We start from the raw sequence: 17815 nt of genomic DNA, 5'->3' as shown, positions 1-17815 counted from the left end.
TGTGTGAACGCACACACACCGGCTAGCCATTCTCAGAGCCCAGGTTGGGGACCCCTGTGCTAAGGATTGCTCGATGCCTGGCACTCTGGCAAATTGGCCATCAACAGGCACATAGAGATAAACAACGTTTACATACCATTCGGAAGAAATGATCCAAAAGGCAAAAAGGAAACGAAAAAGATCAAAACACTTCCTCACCAACAATCAACAACTAGATGAGCAGAGATTAACACTGATTAATATTACAACAACAATCAAGAAGTAAACAACATCCCAATCAAGGAACTACCAGCTCAGATAAACAGTAAACAACAGCTGTCAAGGATGAAACTTTGGCAGCTATGTGCCTCTGCGTTCCAACTTGCCTTTAGAGTAAGGGGGGGGAGGTGTTACTTTCAAGTGGGTAAGAAACAGAAACAAAGCTTCTTCAATTCAGCAGAAGACCCTGGGAGCCTGAAGCCTTGTCAAGGACACCAGAACAGGTGTGGATTTGAAGCAGACAGTTCCCATAGCAGAGTGAACTTGTTGATATGGATTACGTTACAACATTGGGGGTTTGGCTGGGAAAATTGTTGCTTAAGCCTGTGAATTGGTGTTGGAACCTCAGAGTTAGTCCTGCTTCGACAAAACCATGCGGTATATTCAATAAACAGTTATATTTTCAAGAACGGAATGAACCTGGAGTTTTATTTGGATTCTCGAAGCTGGATGTTGACAATAGCCTAATCAAGGAACCATCAAGATGACTCTTACCAACACTGACAGGGCAAACCTCTCGTATATAAACAGAGAGAAACTTCACCTCCTTCAAGCACTGATGATGCTACCTAGTTGGGTCATGAAACGTCTGCAAGAAAACCACCAGACTCAGAGACCACCAAGGACTCCATAGTCCAACCCCAAGCAACAAATATTATCTTCCATTGGTAACATGTTCTGTGACATCCTCTAGCTAGTTTTATATCCCAAAGTTTCACTCAGAGGCTTCTTGTTTCCATGAATCAAGTCGAAGTACCTTAGCGAAAATGCAGGGAGGTTTAAATCGGACCTATCTAATGATGCATGTGAAGTGTTTGGAATCGAATGGGACTTGATAGCATTGAAAGAACGAACAAAAAACCCTTTGTCTTAGTCAGACCTAGTTTTGACTATGGGTTTTGATTTAATTAATAATTGAAGTCCCTTTAATCTCTCGACCTAGCCGGAAAGGTTTGGTTGCTAAGGCAGATGGATCACTTGGTGGCAGAAGGCAGTCATTTACACTTAATGTATCTGACTTAAAAGGAAGCAAAGGCAGGTGCCTTGTAATACAGCCTCCCGACCTGCAGAAGCAACTTTATCAGGATAATGAGTCTGTGGGGAATGAACTGAGACTTGTGAAGGAAACATCTTAAGAAGATAATTGAAGACAACTGTGGGCAAATCCAGGAGATAATTGAAGGAGGGAAGCTAATTCAAAATGTGGGAGGGGTTTTGCCTGTTTTCCCTAAAGGACCCCCCTGTCCTCATCAAAATTTAAAGACCTCATGTTGAGATATTCCAGATGAGGTTCTTTTCTTACACGAAAAATAGCTGCCACCCTGGATTTATTGAGAGTGTTGCGCAATTGCTCTTTAGTTTCTCATGGTAGGGATGCGGTGGTTCAGTGAGTTAGGACGCTGAGCTTGTCGATCAGAAGGTCGGCAGTTTGGCGGGTCGAATCCCGAGTGCCGCGTAACAGAGTGAGCGCCTGTTACTCGTCCCAGCTTCTGCCAACCTAGCAGTTCGAAAGCATGTAAAAAATGCAAGTAGAAAAATAGGGACCACTACGGTGGGAAGGTAACAGCGTTCCGTGCGCCTTTGGCGTCTAGTCATGCCGGCCACATGACCACGGAGACTTCCTCGGACAAGCGCTGGCTCTTCGGCTTTGAAACGGAGATGAGCACCAGCCCCTAGAGTCGGAAACGACTAGCACGCATGTGCGGGGGAACCTTGACCTTTACCTTTTACTTCTCATGGTATCCTCACATGGTTTATCATTTTAAACCCATCCCCGATGTATTTGCTTGTTAACAGCATTAGGACTCGCTGCGTCGGAAGGAGAATGGACGGCTCGTCGTCGCGTTTGTTTGGACATTGGGGAGTGTTTTATCCCTAGTGGTGCCTATGACATTGGGAGAGTTGATTGTGGGTTAGTGTGTGAGTAAGCGTCCAGTTGGGATCCTGGTTCTCCATCCTTAGGACCACCAGAAGTATTTGAATAGGCTTTCGCGCCTTGGGTGGGGGAAAAAATGGAATTTTAGCCTCCATCGGTTGGAAGGCACGAAGCTGTAGAGCTCTGGATGAATTAGATAAGTGGCCTAGATATTAATACATAGAACACTCAGGGCTACGTAAAATTCCCTCAGGGAGAAAAAGAGGGTCAGAAGAAGTTCTGCAGATCTTAGCCGTGGAACAAAATTTCTTCTTTTCCATCCTTTCTCCTTTTTTTTTTGGTCTTGTCCTCTCCGAGCGCTGCCTGCTTTAACCTGTGTTTCTTTTCCTTCTGCAGGGACTTCGCCTACGTAGCCCGAGACAGAGAGACACGGATTCTGAAATGCCACGTGTTTCGATGTGACACCCCAGCAAAAGCCATTGCCACGAGCCTCCACGAAATCTGTTCTAAGGTGAGCCTCCTCCCCTTTTATTTGTTTGTTTTGTCATATTTACGTAGTTTATATGGGAGGGGGTGACCCTTTGAGAGCGGTAGGCAACGAAATTTCCATTTTAATGGATGCCGATTAGTGCACATTCAAAGTGACAATAAAGTTATTATTCTGTTCTGTTCTGTTCTGTTCTATTCTACTCTTATTCTATTCTATTCTATTCTATTCTATTCTATTCTATTCTATTCTATTCTATTCTATTCTATTTATTCCATTCCATTCCATTCCATTCCATTCTATTCTATTCTATTCTCTTATTCTACTCTACTCTACTCTACTCTACTCTACTCTTATTCTATTCTACTCTACTCTTATTCTATTCTACTCTACTCTTATTTGATTCTATTCTATTCTATTCTTTATTTCTATTCTGTTCTATTCTATTCTATTCTATTCTATTCTATTCTATTCTATTCTACTCTACTCTACTCTACTCTACTCTACTCTACTCTACTCTACTCTACTCTACTCTACTCTACTCTACTGTACTTTTGTTCTATTCCACTCTACTCTTATTCTATTCTATTCTATTCTATTCTATTCTATTCTATTCTATTCTATTCTATTCTATTCTATTCTATTCTATTCTATTCTATTCCATTCCACTCCACTCCACTCCACTCCACTCCACTCCACTCCACTCCACTCTACTCTACTCTACTCTACTCTACTCCACTCCACTCCACTCCACTCCACTCCACTCCACTCCACTCCACTCTACTCTACTCTACTTTTGTTCTATTCCACTGTACTCTTATTCTATTCTATTCTATTCTATTCTATTCTATTCTATTCTATTCTATTCTATTCTATTCTATTCTATTCTATTCTATTCTATTCTATTCTATTCTATTCTATTCTATTCTATTCTATTCTATTCTATTCCATTCCATTCCATTCCATTCCATTCTATTCTATTCTATTCTCTTATTCTACTCTACTCTACTCTACTCTACTCTACTCTACTCTACTCTTATTCTATTCTACTCTACTCTTATTCTATTCTACTCTACTCTTATTTGATTCTATTCGATTCTATTCTTTAGTTCTGTTCTGTTCTATTCTATTCTACTCTACTCTACTCTACTCTACTCTACTCTACTCTACTCTACTCTACTTTTGTTCTATTCCACTCTACTCTTATTCTATTCTATTCTATTCTATTCTATTCTATTCTATTCTATTCTGTTCTGTTCTATTCTATTCTATTCTATTCTATTCTATTCTATTCTATTCTATTCTATTCTATTCTATTCTATTCTATTCTATTCTATTCTATTCTATTCTATTTTTCCTTAAGTCCAGATTTCTTCTTTCCCTGATAGGTTTCCATCCGTTGCTTCTTGTCCTGCCTTCAGGCGCTTTGGAGAACAGCTTGACTCCCTCTTCTTTGGGGCAACCCCTGAAATATTGGAACGCTGCTATCGTGTCTCCCCTGGTCCTTCTCTTCATTAAACTAGACATCCCCAATCCCAGCAACCGTTCCTTTATATGTCTTAGCCTCCAGTCCCCTGATCATCTTCGTTGCTCTTCTCTGCCCGATGGCATCGTTCGTTTTATGAGAGGAACATGAAACTCAAAGGCCACTAAACGTGTTTTCCTTCTGCACCTTATCATGCAGACCCCGTATTTTAGTGATGGGCCCACCAAGGGGCTTCGTCTTCAGCAACCCATCTGGGTTTGCACCTGCCTGCTTGCCCTTTATCTGTTTTGTGCAGTTGTGTTTGCTGCAGAGCTGGTCCTAGAACTGCAGTGGGGCAGCTGAAAGACTGATTTCTAGAAGATTGGGCTGCAAATAAATTGAGTCTGTTCACATGTGCCTTACAGGCTGAAAAAGGTCTCCTTAAATCAAAGAAAAATATAACATTGTCCATTCAGTTCTGTCCTGATGTTTCACCCAGTGGTGTTTAGCCCTGAAGCTATTGCCCACGCATGTATCCCGCTGAGATAAGCTTCATAAAACCTACACCTGCTTTAGCTTAATGAAGCTGGTTCTTACAAACAGATTAATATCCTGAACCATTCATTGCTTGACCTGCACGAAACCCAAGCGAGATTTCCTCCACGACAGTTCTGCCCGGGTTCCTACATCATCTGGACTTCTCGTATACGAAGAATCCCTCAACTAAATTCCATTTTCCGGAGTCTAAATGCCGATCCTCAAAAACAGGGGTGGTGTTAACAAATGAAATTCTCGCCCGAAGAGGGCAATAAATGGCATTCTTCTCATTTTCCTGCAGATTATGGCTGAACGGAAGAATGCCAAAGCTGTGGCTTGCAACTCGTTACAGGAACGGACGACCGTCACCCTTGATGTTCCTCTGCAAGGTAAAACCTGTGACAATTTATAGGTGTATTTTCACAGTCACCGTAGGAGAAGGAATGTGTGGTGGCCTAGTGGTGAAGACCCTCGCCTGCCACTTGGAAGGTTGAGAGTTCAATCCTAGGTAGCGGCATTTGTTTCTCTCCCAGGGTTGAAAGAAAAAAAAATATCTGCTGCGAATTCCATGTGGCATCAGGAAGGTCACCTGGCCTTCATCTAGTCAAACTACCCCAGATTAAGGATAAAAAGGATTTTTTACTGTAGGAGAAAGAATGCCAGAACCTCGGGGGTGGAGTGAAAAGAGGAATCAGTCTAGAATCCTTACGTAGCCACAAGCGAACTAACTGCAACCTCCCTTAAATTCTGTTGATCCGTAAACTCTAACCAGTTTAGAGGATTCCTGTGTATAGGCTTTTAGCAGTCAGTCAGTTTAATTGGACCTTCAGGTGTGGACCTGTTGTTGTTGTTGTTGTTTGCACCTGAAAGTCACAGCTGTATTCTGACTAAACCATGCACCGTTTGCAGCCCTTGTGCTTGTCAGAAATGTGTGGACTCTGCCTCACAGCTGTGGCAAGAAGAGAGGATTTATTATGCAAAATGAAGATTTATAGCAGGGGTGTCAAACTCAATTTCATTGAGGGCTGCATCAGCATTGCAGTTGCCCTCAGGGGGCCGGGTGGGTATGGCTAGGGTGGGCGTGGCCTACTGGGTGGGCGTGGCTAGAGTGCGTATGGCCTACTGGATGGGCGTGGCCAACTCTACATCCTTCGCATCAAGGGTGCCTATGGGGGCCTGGGCAGGAGTGGGGCAGATCTGAGGGTCTCTGGCAGAAGGAGGGTCTCTGGGCCAGGGCCAAGGCAGCGGGGGCCGTTCCCTCACTGTTTCCAGGATGGCTTCGTGGGCCGCATGAAACCACTTCGCGGGCCGGATTCCCCCCCCCCCCGGGCCTTGTGTTTGACATGTCTGATTTATAGCATCCATTTCCCTTCATTCCCCAGATACCAATTAGGATCCTTTTTAATAGGACTTGGAGCAGAGATTTGTTGGAATCAACAATATTATCAGCTACCTGATATCTCACTATGGGTTTTGGCATTAAAATAAAGTGGTGGTGGTGGGGAATGGCCTGATGTGAATTGTATAAGATGAAATTGATGTTTTGCTTCCTTGCAGTAGATTTTCCAACACCAAAGACTGAGTTGGTCCAGAAATTTCATGTGCAGTACCTGGGCATGCTGCCTGTCGTTAAGCCAGTAGGTACGTAAGCATATTTTTAACGTGACTATCTTTAAATGTGTTCTTTGTGGTGATGATCTTCTTCTTCTTCTTCTTCTTCCTCCTCCTCCTCCTCCTCCTCCTTCTTCTTCTTCTTCTTCTTCTTCTTCTTCTTCTTCTTCTTCTTCTTCTTCTTCTTCTTCTTCTTCTTCTTCTTCTTTTTCTTCTTCTTCTTCTTCTTCTTCTCCACCGCCATGGTGGTATTGTGGTTAAAATGAAGTATTGCAGGCTAACTTTGCCCACTGCTAGTAGTTCGATTGTGACCAGCTCAAGGCTGAATCAGCCTTCCATAATTCTGAGATTGATAAAATGACCCAGATTATTGGGGGCAAAATGCTGACTCTAAACCACTTGGAGAGGACTGTAAGGCACTATGAAGCAGTATATAAGTCTAAGTGCTATTGCTATTGCTATTCTCCTCCTCCTCCTCCTCCTTCTCCTCCTCCTCCTCCTCCTCCTCTTTTACTGCTTCAGGTGTCTTTGCGATTGTTGAGCTAATTTGTATTTGATCAAAAGGCCAGATACTGGTCATCCCATCTCTAACTTTTTCTAGACTTGCTGAGATGAGGCAACTCATATCTTTAGTAATAATTAGTGTGGGTCAAGTGAATGACAGGTGTATTGTAAAGGATATAATCACTATTTCTATGATTTGGGAATTGGTAGAAATTTGGGAGAAGACTATCAGGATTTATCTGTCAAGGCGAGAAGAGTAGAAAAGTTCTCAAGAGTTGTATATCTAGGTTTTAACTAATTTGATTGTCACTAACCCTAGGTAAAGGTGGAGAATTACGCTGGGAAAGATAAAAACCTAAGATCAGACACTAGTCCCCATAGCACAATTGTCCGGTCCATGATGATCTCTGAGCTTGGTTACTTCCTTTCAGATACATTTCATGACCCAACTAGGTAACATCATCAATGCTGATTCCATCACGCATCGTCTGATATGTGACAAAAGTGACTGATGATCTCCCTCGTTGAGTCATGAAACATCAAACAGAAAACAACCATGCTCAGAGAGCATCAAAGACCCCACAGTTCAACGCTGAGCTACAAAGATTGTATCAGTACTGAATTTCCCGGAATCCATGTGATACTTTGAACCTGCTAAACAGATTTGCTAGGTTCATACCACACATTAAACCACTCAAAATCTAACCACAAGTACACCTAACATATTGTGGGAGTGCGACTTAGTTTGCACTAAGGGGCCCACAGAGTTCCCAGCCCAGCTGTAACCCCGAGATTCTTTTTGTGTTGCATTTTTAAGGCCAAGGAGCAGATTGTTCACCCAGACCAGGTTTCCACAGCAGCTAACAAAAGATTAGTAACTACCGGATTGAAAATCTAGAAGATACCGTGGCAGAGAGAAACAGTTCGGATAGAGGGAGGAAAGAAAAGAAGTTTAAAGCCTAAGATTAAGGTTAATCTAGACCAGAGGAACACGTTTAAGCAAAGGAAAACCAAAATGTTGTGTATCCCTCAAAAGTTCTAAGGGCGTGCGTCTGTTGTCTCTGTTCTTTTGAAGGTATGGACACCCTGAACGGAGCTATTGAAAGTCTGACGGAGTCCTCTAACAGAGAAGACTGGATGGCTGTCACCATGAATGTTGCAGATGCTACTGTGACCGTCATCAGCGAAGGAGTACGAATCCTTAAATTTGTCTTGTTTTGATAATAGGATCTGTAACTTGACCCAAAACTTAATTTTTCTCCATGCCTTTTCTATGTACAGTAAGGTTGTGGGCGAAATGCAGAAAAGTCCGTACATGGTGGTGGCAATTGATAATTTGCACTGCATTTTCAAGACACAAACACACACACACACACACACACACACGTTTTGCCACGTGCTACTATCTTCACTTACAAAAATATCCAAGCTGTCAATTTAATTAGCATTCCATGATTTTTTTTTTTAAAAAAAACAACAACCCTTGAAATCAGTGAGGGTTTTAGCTGTTAATTATTCCAGATTTAGGGGGAGAAAAATTAAATGAATTGCTTCGATCCTGCCTAAGGTCTAATTAACTAGAAAGTTAATTAACTTTAACTAGAAGATTAAGCCACGGAATGCGGCATAGAGGGAATGTGTTCTGCCAGCTGTGTGCAGAAATGATGAAAAATTAAGTGTGCTTTGCACTCAAAGGCCGTATTTCTCGACCTGGGCCATCTTAAGACGGGTGGACTACAACTCCCAGAATTCCCCAGCCATCAGGTGTAGTGGACCAGGTTTTACCATAGCCGCCATCTTCCCTCTTGTGTCCTGTGGGTGTTCCTGATGGGACAACCCTGATTGTCATCTCAGATTTAAGGTTTCCCTCTTACACTAAGGTGTAACAGCAACCACTTTTCCTTCGCGCCTAGAATGAAGAGGAGATTGTGGTGGAATGTCGCGTCCGCTTTTTGTCCTTCATGGGTGTGGGGAAAGACGTGCATACGTTTGCCTTCATTATGGACACGGGAAACCAGCATTTCGAGTGTCATGTCTTCTGGTGTGAACCCAATGCTGGCAATGTCTCGGAGGCCGTTCAAGCTGCTTGTATGGTAAGTAGGACGATTCTATAAGTCAGGGGTCTTCAAACTTGGCGACGTTAAGACTCGTGGACTTCAACTCCCATGATTCCTCAGCCAGCCCTGAGGGGGTTCTGGGAGTTGAAGTCTACCTGTCTTCACGCCAGGAGGGTTGAGAAATCCTGATGATGATGATATATCTGCAGAGGTTGTGACCACTTTCAGTGTTTTGCAACTGACAATGCTGGTATGATCTGCCGTCCAAAGCTGAGAAGAGCTTTGTGATGTTCCACACATAGACAAATCAACAGGTCCCTGTTTTTCACCTAAGGAATGTGTGACTTGACTGAGGGTTGATTAAGAAAGATAAACCTTGAGGGGTTGAAATGGGACCTTTTTACAAAGTTCTGTTTGTGTAAGCAGTTAGAAAGCTAAAGTGTGGACTCCGTGGAAGCCAGCAGGCGCCTGGAATTCACAGCTGTGCCTGAACTAACAAGATGCTCACAAGATAGGTGAAATTGTAAGAATGCATACTAGCCCCAGAGAACCAGGGATTTGTAAAATTGCTGCGGGGGAAAAAATAGCAAGAGATCGTTGTTTAAAATTAAGGTTTCTATGAGGTAGAGTGATCTTGTCTACCCTCCCTCTACTGGGTATTTAAATAAGTGTTAACTGGATCCTATTAATAAATGAGGGACGCAGCGGCTCAGTGGGTTAGGACGCTGAGCTTGTCGATCAGAAGATCGGCAGTTTGGCGGGTCGAATCCCGAGTGCCGCGTAACAGAGTGAGCGCCTGTTACTCGTCCCAGCTTCTGCCAACCTAGCAGTTCGAAAGCACGTAAAAATGCAAGTAGAAAAATAGGGACCACTATGGTGGGAAGGTAACAGCGTTCCGTGCGCCTTTGGCGTCCAGTCATGCCGGCCACATGACCACGGAGACGTCCTCGGACAAGCGCTGGCTTTTCGGCTTTGAAACGGAGATGAGCACCGGCCCCTAGAGTCGGAAACAACTAGCACGCATGTGCGGGGGAACCTTTACCTTTACCTTTTTATTAATAAAGATGCCCTTTGTCAATGCAGAACAGTAATGAGCTATGAAACGGAGATTGTTTGTAATTTTAACACAATCCATCCAATGAAAGAGAACATTTGCATGTGTTCATGAACAGGCTGGAACTGCTTAACGTCTCCTCCTTCAGTGTTTGCCCTGTAGCCTCCGGTACCAAAATTGCCAGTAAAGTCTTCAAGGGATTTGGTGGCTTGAGTCTCTGGGTTAAACAGCCCCCTTTGGGGGAGTCTTACGATAGGGTGCAAAGCCGTGGTGGCGCAGTGGTTAGAATGCAGAATTGCAGGCTGACACTGACCACTGCCAGCAGTTCGATCCTGACCTCAAGGTTGACAGCCTTCCGTCCTTCCAAGGTCAATAAAAATGAGGACCCTGATTGTTGGGCACAATAGGTTGGCTCTGTCAACCGCGTAGAGAGGGCTGTAAAACACTGTGGAGTCTTAAGTGCTTTTGCTATAGCTACCCTGTGATGGTGATATACTTTTGTTGTGTTGCAGCTGCGATATCAGAAGTGTCTGGTCGCCCGGCCTCTTTCTCAGAAAGTCCGCCCTCCTCCTCCTCCAGCCGACTCCATGACGAGACGGGTCACCACCAACGTAAAACGCGGAGTCCTCTCCCTGATTGACACTTTGAAACAGAAGCGTCCTGTGACTGACATGCCGTGACGGGCCTGCAGGTTCGCCCACCCCCAGCATTCCCGAGGCGTCACGCAAAAAACAGACGGCGGCGGCGTACGAAGACCAAGAAGGGATAAAGGCCTTCCTTCCATTGGAAATCCTTCACTTTCAGGAAAGTTGCCCTTACGGGAAATAATATTAGACAAAAGCATGTTCTCACTTTTGCCGCCACCGTATAATATTGGAAAAAAGAAGCATGACTTTTTTTTAATGTTCATTTTATTTTTTTGCTCCTTGTGAGATGCGGTCCTCGAGAAAAAGGGGAAGGCCCTGCATCCTGAGTGTAAATAGGACTTACGTGACTTTGATTCACGCATCCAGAAGGGATGGGTGCATTCCTCCCCCCCCCACTCCCCATCTTGGCAAAGAAGCAAGCCGAGGATTCTTATAGCTCCTAAGCACTTTTTTCTCTCTCTTTTTTTTTAACAGTGAATTCACACACCAAGTATTAGTTACTGTTGTATTATTATACTGCTAATACCAAGCTTCTTATTTTTTACGAAAGAACGTTCGTGACTAACCTTCCATCTTGTGCAACGTACTCGTCACTTCATCTCGGAAGGTGCCAGTCAGGTGCCCCACCGTGGAGACAACCCTTCCGTGCAGGAAGGATGGTGCCCGCTAGGTGACAACAGCGTGTGGCAACCCCGTGCACCCGAAGGTCACCGCACATCCGTGTGTGCAGCATCTGTCCTTCACGGTCTCTTTCTAGCACAAATGTATGCACAGTGATGGAGGCAGGCCACTGTCACATCAAATCTCTCTCTGTGGCTTGCGTGGTTTCTCGTTCAGAGAAGGGCTGTCCGCGTGGGAAACCCAACACCCTATTTGAAGTGGCCTTCAGTCCGAAATTGCGTTTGTTTACATGCTAATCCACGTCGGAGAAGTTTGGCAGGATAGACTGGGTTTTATTTTGGGACAGAATCCACCCCCTACGCTGAGGACGCCAAGGCTCAAGTGCCTCCTAACCCTTTCATAGATCCAGGTTCTTATTTTCTCCCATTTTCACCAAGAGACGGGCGCGAAAATGATCACTTCAGGCTTGTGGATGGGGGCACAGGAAGCTACAACCGTAACGTCAGACTGATGGCTTCCCCTCGCGATAAAATGCATGCAATAGAGTTGGCTGGTGCATTCAGACTGTACACTGGTCCTCGTCCTCGGCCATTAATATATATATATATATATATATATATATATATATATATATATATATATATATATATATATATATATATATATATATATATATATATAAAATGTAAATGTCAGTGAAAACAAAGGATGCTCACAAGTTACTTTTCTTACTGATAGATTTGCATGGAAGCCACCATCACGGGTTTCCGCGGACTTGAGTCCCTGCTATTCTGATCGTGTCCTTTGTTTTTGCTCTGTGAGATCCGTTCTACTTTGCAGCTTTCTTAAGAACCTGTATCGGATGGCGAGGCTGAAATAATGAGAAATAATGAGATGCTTTCTCCAGTAGATGTTTGGGTTGAAAACGCAAATAGGTGTACGGCGGTTGGCTTCTGAAAGTCCCGAGTAGAGGTGTCATGCCAAGCCACCACCACCCTGTGGTGGATTCTTCTACCTTGTGATTGCACCTTACACAATGTATGGTTTCCATTGACCAGGAGTGACTGCAGGGTTTGGTTTTTTAAAAATAACAACAACTCAAATTGGCCACAAGTCTAGCATTGAAGTCCCAAAGATGCTTTTTTTCCAGGAGGCAGCTGGACTTTGTTGCTTTTCTTTGAAGACGTTTCGCTTCTCATCCCAGAAGCTTCTCCGGCTCTGACTGGATGGTGGGGAATGGGAGGATTTATACTTGCAGACCGCTGGTTCTTTGCCTCCTTTTAGAGGGTTGTTGAGGCCACTTGCAGGTTTGTCTGTGTCCTCAGGGTCACCTGAGTGGTGCAAATGGCCGTGGAACACAGTCCTTTTAGCAGTTCCAAGAACCCACACACCCATTGGCACCACTCAGGTGACCCTGAGGACACAGATAAACCTCCAAGTGGCCTCAACGACTCTAAAAAGAAGGTAAAGGACCAGCTGTCTGCAAGGAGTATAAATCCTTCCATTCCCCACCATCCAGGCAGAGCCGAAGAAGCTTCTTGGATGAGAAGCAAAGGGTCTTCAAAGAAAAACAAGAAAGTCCAGTTGAAAAAGCACGACTGAGGACACAGATAAACCTCCCAGTGGCTTCAATGGCTCCCTAAGAGAATGCAAATGACCAGCTGTCTGCAAGGAATATAAAGCCTTCCATTCCCCGCCATCCGGTCAGAGCTGAAGAAGCTTCTTGGATGAGAAGCCAAAGGTCTTCAAAGAAAAACACGGAAGTCCAGTTGCCTTCTGAAAAGTACCTTTGGGACAACCGGGACCTTGGATGACGGAGAATCTTCACAGTCTGGCATTGAAGCACCCCCTGATTTTCATGGGCATCACAGGTGGCACTTCAGTCTCACTGCTGTGGCTGACATCTTCAGCTGTGGGTCAGACCTGCCTGATGCCCTTGGGGCAGTTGACTGTTTAATCCCTTTGTGTGTATTTTGATCACTTGTACACCGTGTCGCACGAGTTCACCCGGTGCTCTGCCAAAGGAACAAGCTTAGAATTCCCCAGGGACAAACGGAGCTCTTTGGGGGCCGATGGAAGAAGTGAAGTGACGGCCTCAAGAGGAAGACGAGGGAGATCTCCTGAGATTTCTGACGACCTGTTCACCGCATCTTAGACAGGGAGTAATGGAACCATGATTCCAACTTGACCAAGCCTTCAAACGGTGCACACTTTACAAGCCAAAAACCTCACTCCATTATCCTGTCCCATCCAAAAGATGGAAGTCCTATCTCAGTCAGCCCAGAAGGAGGTTTCTCACACTTGGCAACTTCAGATCGTGTCGACTTCACCTCCCAGAATTTCCCCAAGCAGCCTGGCTGGCTGAGGAATTCTGGGAGATGAAATACACAGTTCTTGGAAGTTGCCAAGTTTGAAAAAAAACAAAAAACCTTGGCCTAAAGCAGGGGTAGGCAACCTCGGCTCTTTTATGACTGGTGGACTTCAACTCCCAGAATTCCTGAGCCAGCATGGCTCAGCTTGGAAACCTCTCCCTTTTCCCTCAGCATAGCTGGCTCAGGAATTCTGGGAGTTGAAGTCCACGAGTCATAAAAGAGCCGAGGTTGCCTACCCCTGGCCTAAAGCAACCTATTCTTAACTGCCCTTTGAATGGTTTGGACAAGCTGGCTGAGGAATTCTGGGAGTTGAAGTCCACCAAGTCATAAAAGGGCCATAAAAAAAAGTTTGAAGACCTCTGCGCTAGAGGCAGCAGAAAACTGCCTATCGTTCACACCCAGAACAACAAAGGATGGTGTCACAATCACATAATCTTCAGCCCACTGCTTCCCACAAATCCCAGTGTTGGCTTCTTGTGCATGTGTGTAACTAGTTCACCGGGCTCCACAACTAAATCCAGAAAGAGTCTTCCTCCGTTTTTAAGCTGTATAGCTGTCTAGATATATGTGTGTATGTATTTTTCAGGTCAATGCAACTTTTAGAGCCAGGAAACTTTGAATTGTCTGATGTTCTGACATAACCACCTATGCAAAGTAAGACATACTTCTGGGCGAAGGAAATAAACGAACCTTATATGGGTTTAAAAACGACCGGTTGTTAAGGAAGACGGAAATGATCGATCGAGTTCTGGTTTCCTTAAATTGCGCTGAAATGTACATCGGACCTAAGCGCCCACCCCCACAACCCCAGTTGCGACTCTGTTAAAGAGCCCCAATTTTTTTGCACCCACCTCCTTTCTCCCCCCCCCCCAGAAACTGCACGCTAATGATCAGTATTTATTCTTTTCAAATGTCATTTGGAATAAAATCTCATAAGGGATACCCAAATGCGGATCCTTGAAATTTTAACACAGAGTCCATCTTGACCCGAAATCAGAAGGGTGGCCTTGTACCGTGTTGTACGGTTCTGACCCCCCCCCATCTTGACTTTTTTGTGTGTGTGTGTCATCGACAGAATCCACCCTATGGATGCCCCTACCTAGGAATTCTGTATATTTCCTCAGCTGGTTTTTCTGGAACATTCATCTGTTTGGCAGGCAACGGAGAACACAAAATCCTTATTTTTGCTTTGGATAAAGCCAAAAGTGCTTTTTCCAAAAGGCAGATGATGCTTTTCTGGGGTTGTTGTTGTTGTTTCCCCCCTCCATGAAATGGTTTCGCTTCTCATCCAAGAAGTTCCTTCAGTTCATAACGGAAGACGCTTCCTGGATGAGAAGCAAAATGTTTTCAAGGGAGGAAAAAAAAAACAAACCCAGGAAAATCCAGTTGCCTTTTGCAAAAACTCCTTCGGGACAACCGTGACCGACCTGGACGATTGGAGAATCTCCACAGACGGGAGTTTTAAACTTGGAATTTGAGATTTCGGTGTCGAGCTGGGCTGGCTGGCAGTGAACCCATTTCAAGCCAAGCTTTTTGAACACCATTGGAGAAACCTGGTTTGATTTTTCCGAAGTTGGCTAACCACTTAGCTTTTGGTTACCCAAAATGCCTTTGGAAACTCCTGATAGGCAAGTTCAGGATGATATTTTCTGCGTCCAATAAACTGGGTTTCCCCCCCAATCGCGCCCCCCCAGCAAATGGATGACAGTGTGAACAAAGTGTGAACAAACCGTGATGGCAGCGTTGTCGTGCTTCTGTGATCTATGCATTCTTTGTGTCTCTTGGTCAGGAACGGTGCCTGGGGTCTTTTTCCGGATGAACCAATTCAGTTGCAAGCGTCCCGTGTTTCACAGGCAGTCCTCGACTTACACAACCGAGCCCGACATTTATGTCACTAAATGAAACATTGGCTAAGGGAGTTTTTGCCTCATGTCACGACTTTCCTAGCCACCGTTAAGGGAATCCCCGCAGCTGTTAAAATTGTGATGTGAACCTGGCTTCCTTCCCCAGTGGAATTTGCTAGTCGGAAGGTCGCAAAATGGGATCCTGTGTCCCCAGGGGGAGACTGCGACTGTCGTAAAGAGGAGTCAGTTGCGCAAAGCCTCTGAGTTTTGATCACGTGACCATGGGCGATGCCGCAACGGTCTCCAGAGTAAAAAAAAAAAGCAGTTGTAAGTCACTTTTTTCAGTGGGGTTGTCATTCCGGTCACTAAAAGAGTTGTTGCTAAGTCGAGGACTACCTGTCTTCTATTTTTATCCAACTATCCATTAATGGGGCATCCCATCAGTCGAGCCTTAACTGAACACAGCGTACCCGAGATTGCCAAACGTCAGAAGAATTTTCTATTATTTTTAACCATCTTATAGTGGCGTAGGGAGGAAACACCACGCGATAAATTCTCTTTATTTGGGGGTGAAACACCAAAGCCGAGTTAGATCCTGCTCTCACAAGCCACCCCCGCTGATCTACTTGAGAGAGTGGGTAGGGGGAGTTAATTATACCAATTTCTAATCCCTTCATTGCCTTTCTTCTCCCTCGACAACTGCGTGAAAGTCTCATTTCTTAAAGCGAGGAGTTCTCGGCGATAAAACTTTGTGTGCAGAATTATCGGGCATAATCGGCATAAAGGAACTGGTTGAAGGTGGGATTCGTTTGATCCATAAGTTGAAAAGCAACCTTGGGGGGAAAAAAGCGTTTTTCAGATTTCCAAGAATTGCATCTAAATTCTTAAGGCAATGAAACAGCTGTGTGTGGGGGGTGGGGGTGGAAATCTAGTTTTATAGTCCCAAAGTTGTTGAGTTTTGGGTTTTTTCCCCCCAAAAGGCAACTGGATTTGGTTTTTCCTTGAAAGCGTTGCACTTCTCATTCGAGAAGCTTCTTCAGTTCTTGGATGACAAGTGAAAAATCTTCAAGGGAAAAAAAAAAGTCCAGTTGCCTTTTGAAAGAGGAAGGAAGGAGGGAGAGAGAGAGAGAGAAAGAAGAAAGAAAGAAAGAAAGAAAGAAAGAGAGAGAGAGAAAGAAAGAAAAAGTATCTTTTGGGACAACCACAAACTGGATGACAGAATCTCCGTAGACACCTAGTTTTATTGTGTATCACTGCCTCTTGATCGTCTTGATCTAGACTACTTGTCATTTTGATCCTTGGGGCCTCTCTCTGGCATCACGAGTTTAAACGAAAAAAAATATGTACAGCTTTTTCCCTCCCTCTCTCCCTCCCTCCCTCCCTTCCACCAAAGGGAAACCTAACGAAATACACAGAGTTTATCAGCAAGAGCTCTTTGTGTTAGGCGAAAATGGTCGTATTTGGAAAGAAAGCTTTCTTTTTTCCTCTCCCCCCGACATTGTCCACCTCTTGACACCTTTAAATGTAATCCATTGCAAGAATAAATTTAATTACATGAACCGCGTGTCTCCACATTCATGAGGTTGAAAGGCTCTCTCCGCCAGGCTGAAACTTTTAGGATGCTGAGCATGTACAGCAATAGGCAAAGGAGATCTAAGTAGGTTTGCTCCAAACGTGTTTATCAATAAGAACGTCTTGCAGGGTAATAAATCAAAATCAAAATCAAGATGGTGCCTTCAATCCTGAGATTTAAGGCTGTGCATAAATTGGAACTTTAATCATCATCTTGACTTTCTTTTTCATCCCTTATGATGGATACTGGTTCACTCAAGGCAAGAATAGACATTTTTTTTTTCTCTTCTAGAACAACTGTCTCCAGCCTTGGCAACTTTTTAAAGACTTGTGGACTTCAACTCCCAGAATTCCCCATCCAGCTGTCTGGCAGAAAAGCATGCGAGGAGCTAAAATGATTGCCTGACCATCAGCTAATCTGAAGCAAGCCCCGTGAAGTGTGTAGCAGCTAAAAATACGCTGCGATGCAATCTCGAGCTGAATTAACTGAAAATGTGGGAAGGGGCCTCGGGGAAGCTCAGCCAACTACAAGAGTTCGTTTAGTGACGGGTCAGAGTTGCAGCGGCACTTAAAAAAATGACTTCTGACTGTTTTTCACACGACCACTGTAGCATTCCCTAGGGGGGGTCACGTGATTAAGACGCAGGCGCTTAGCAACTGGTTCGTATGTATGACGGTTGCTGCCCCCCAGGGGGCCGTGTGATCCATTTTTTACAACCAGATTGACTTTTAACAAACCATGTTGCTAACTTCACAGCTGCAATGGGGCGAGGAAGGTCGTACAATGGAGCAAAAGCGTGCTTGGCAAGGGTCTCGCTTAGCAACGTAAATTTGGAGCTCCGCTGCAGCTGTTGAGGACCGATGGCTGCACGGTTTCCAGAAATAGGTTTATAATTTAAATAAGTGCCCA

General features: G+C 44.4%; 1 protein-coding gene across 12 annotated transcripts in view; it reads left to right on the top strand.

The window, feature by feature from the left end:
* The window catches only part of APBB2 (amyloid beta precursor protein binding family B member 2), a 99689-nt gene extending 88043 nt beyond the window's left edge, over positions 1 to 11646 (top strand). For 10 of the 12 annotated variants that reach the window (XM_083367647.1, XM_083367639.1, XM_083367638.1 and 7 more), the window contains 6 exons: positions 2531 to 2645; positions 4925 to 5012; positions 6181 to 6264; positions 7814 to 7929; positions 8652 to 8831; positions 10362 to 11646. In XM_083367647.1, the coding sequence (XP_083223773.1) occupies positions 2531 to 2645; positions 4925 to 5012; positions 6181 to 6264; positions 7814 to 7929; positions 8652 to 8831; positions 10362 to 10529 (751 nt within the window). In that variant the 3' untranslated portion in view covers positions 10530 to 11646. The remainder of the gene's footprint in view (positions 1 to 2530; positions 2646 to 4924; positions 5013 to 6180; positions 6265 to 7813; positions 7930 to 8651; positions 8832 to 10361) is intronic. The other 2 variants (XM_083367649.1, XM_083367648.1) reach the window with 1 other exon arrangement.
* Positions 11647 to 17815: the final 6169 nt, after the last annotated feature.

This window comes from Vipera ursinii (assembly GCF_947247035.1).
Source record: "Vipera ursinii genome assembly, chromosome: 7".
Taxonomy (NCBI): Eukaryota; Metazoa; Chordata; class Lepidosauria; order Squamata; family Viperidae; genus Vipera; species Vipera ursinii.
This window is presented reverse-complemented; position numbering and strand designations above follow the sequence as displayed.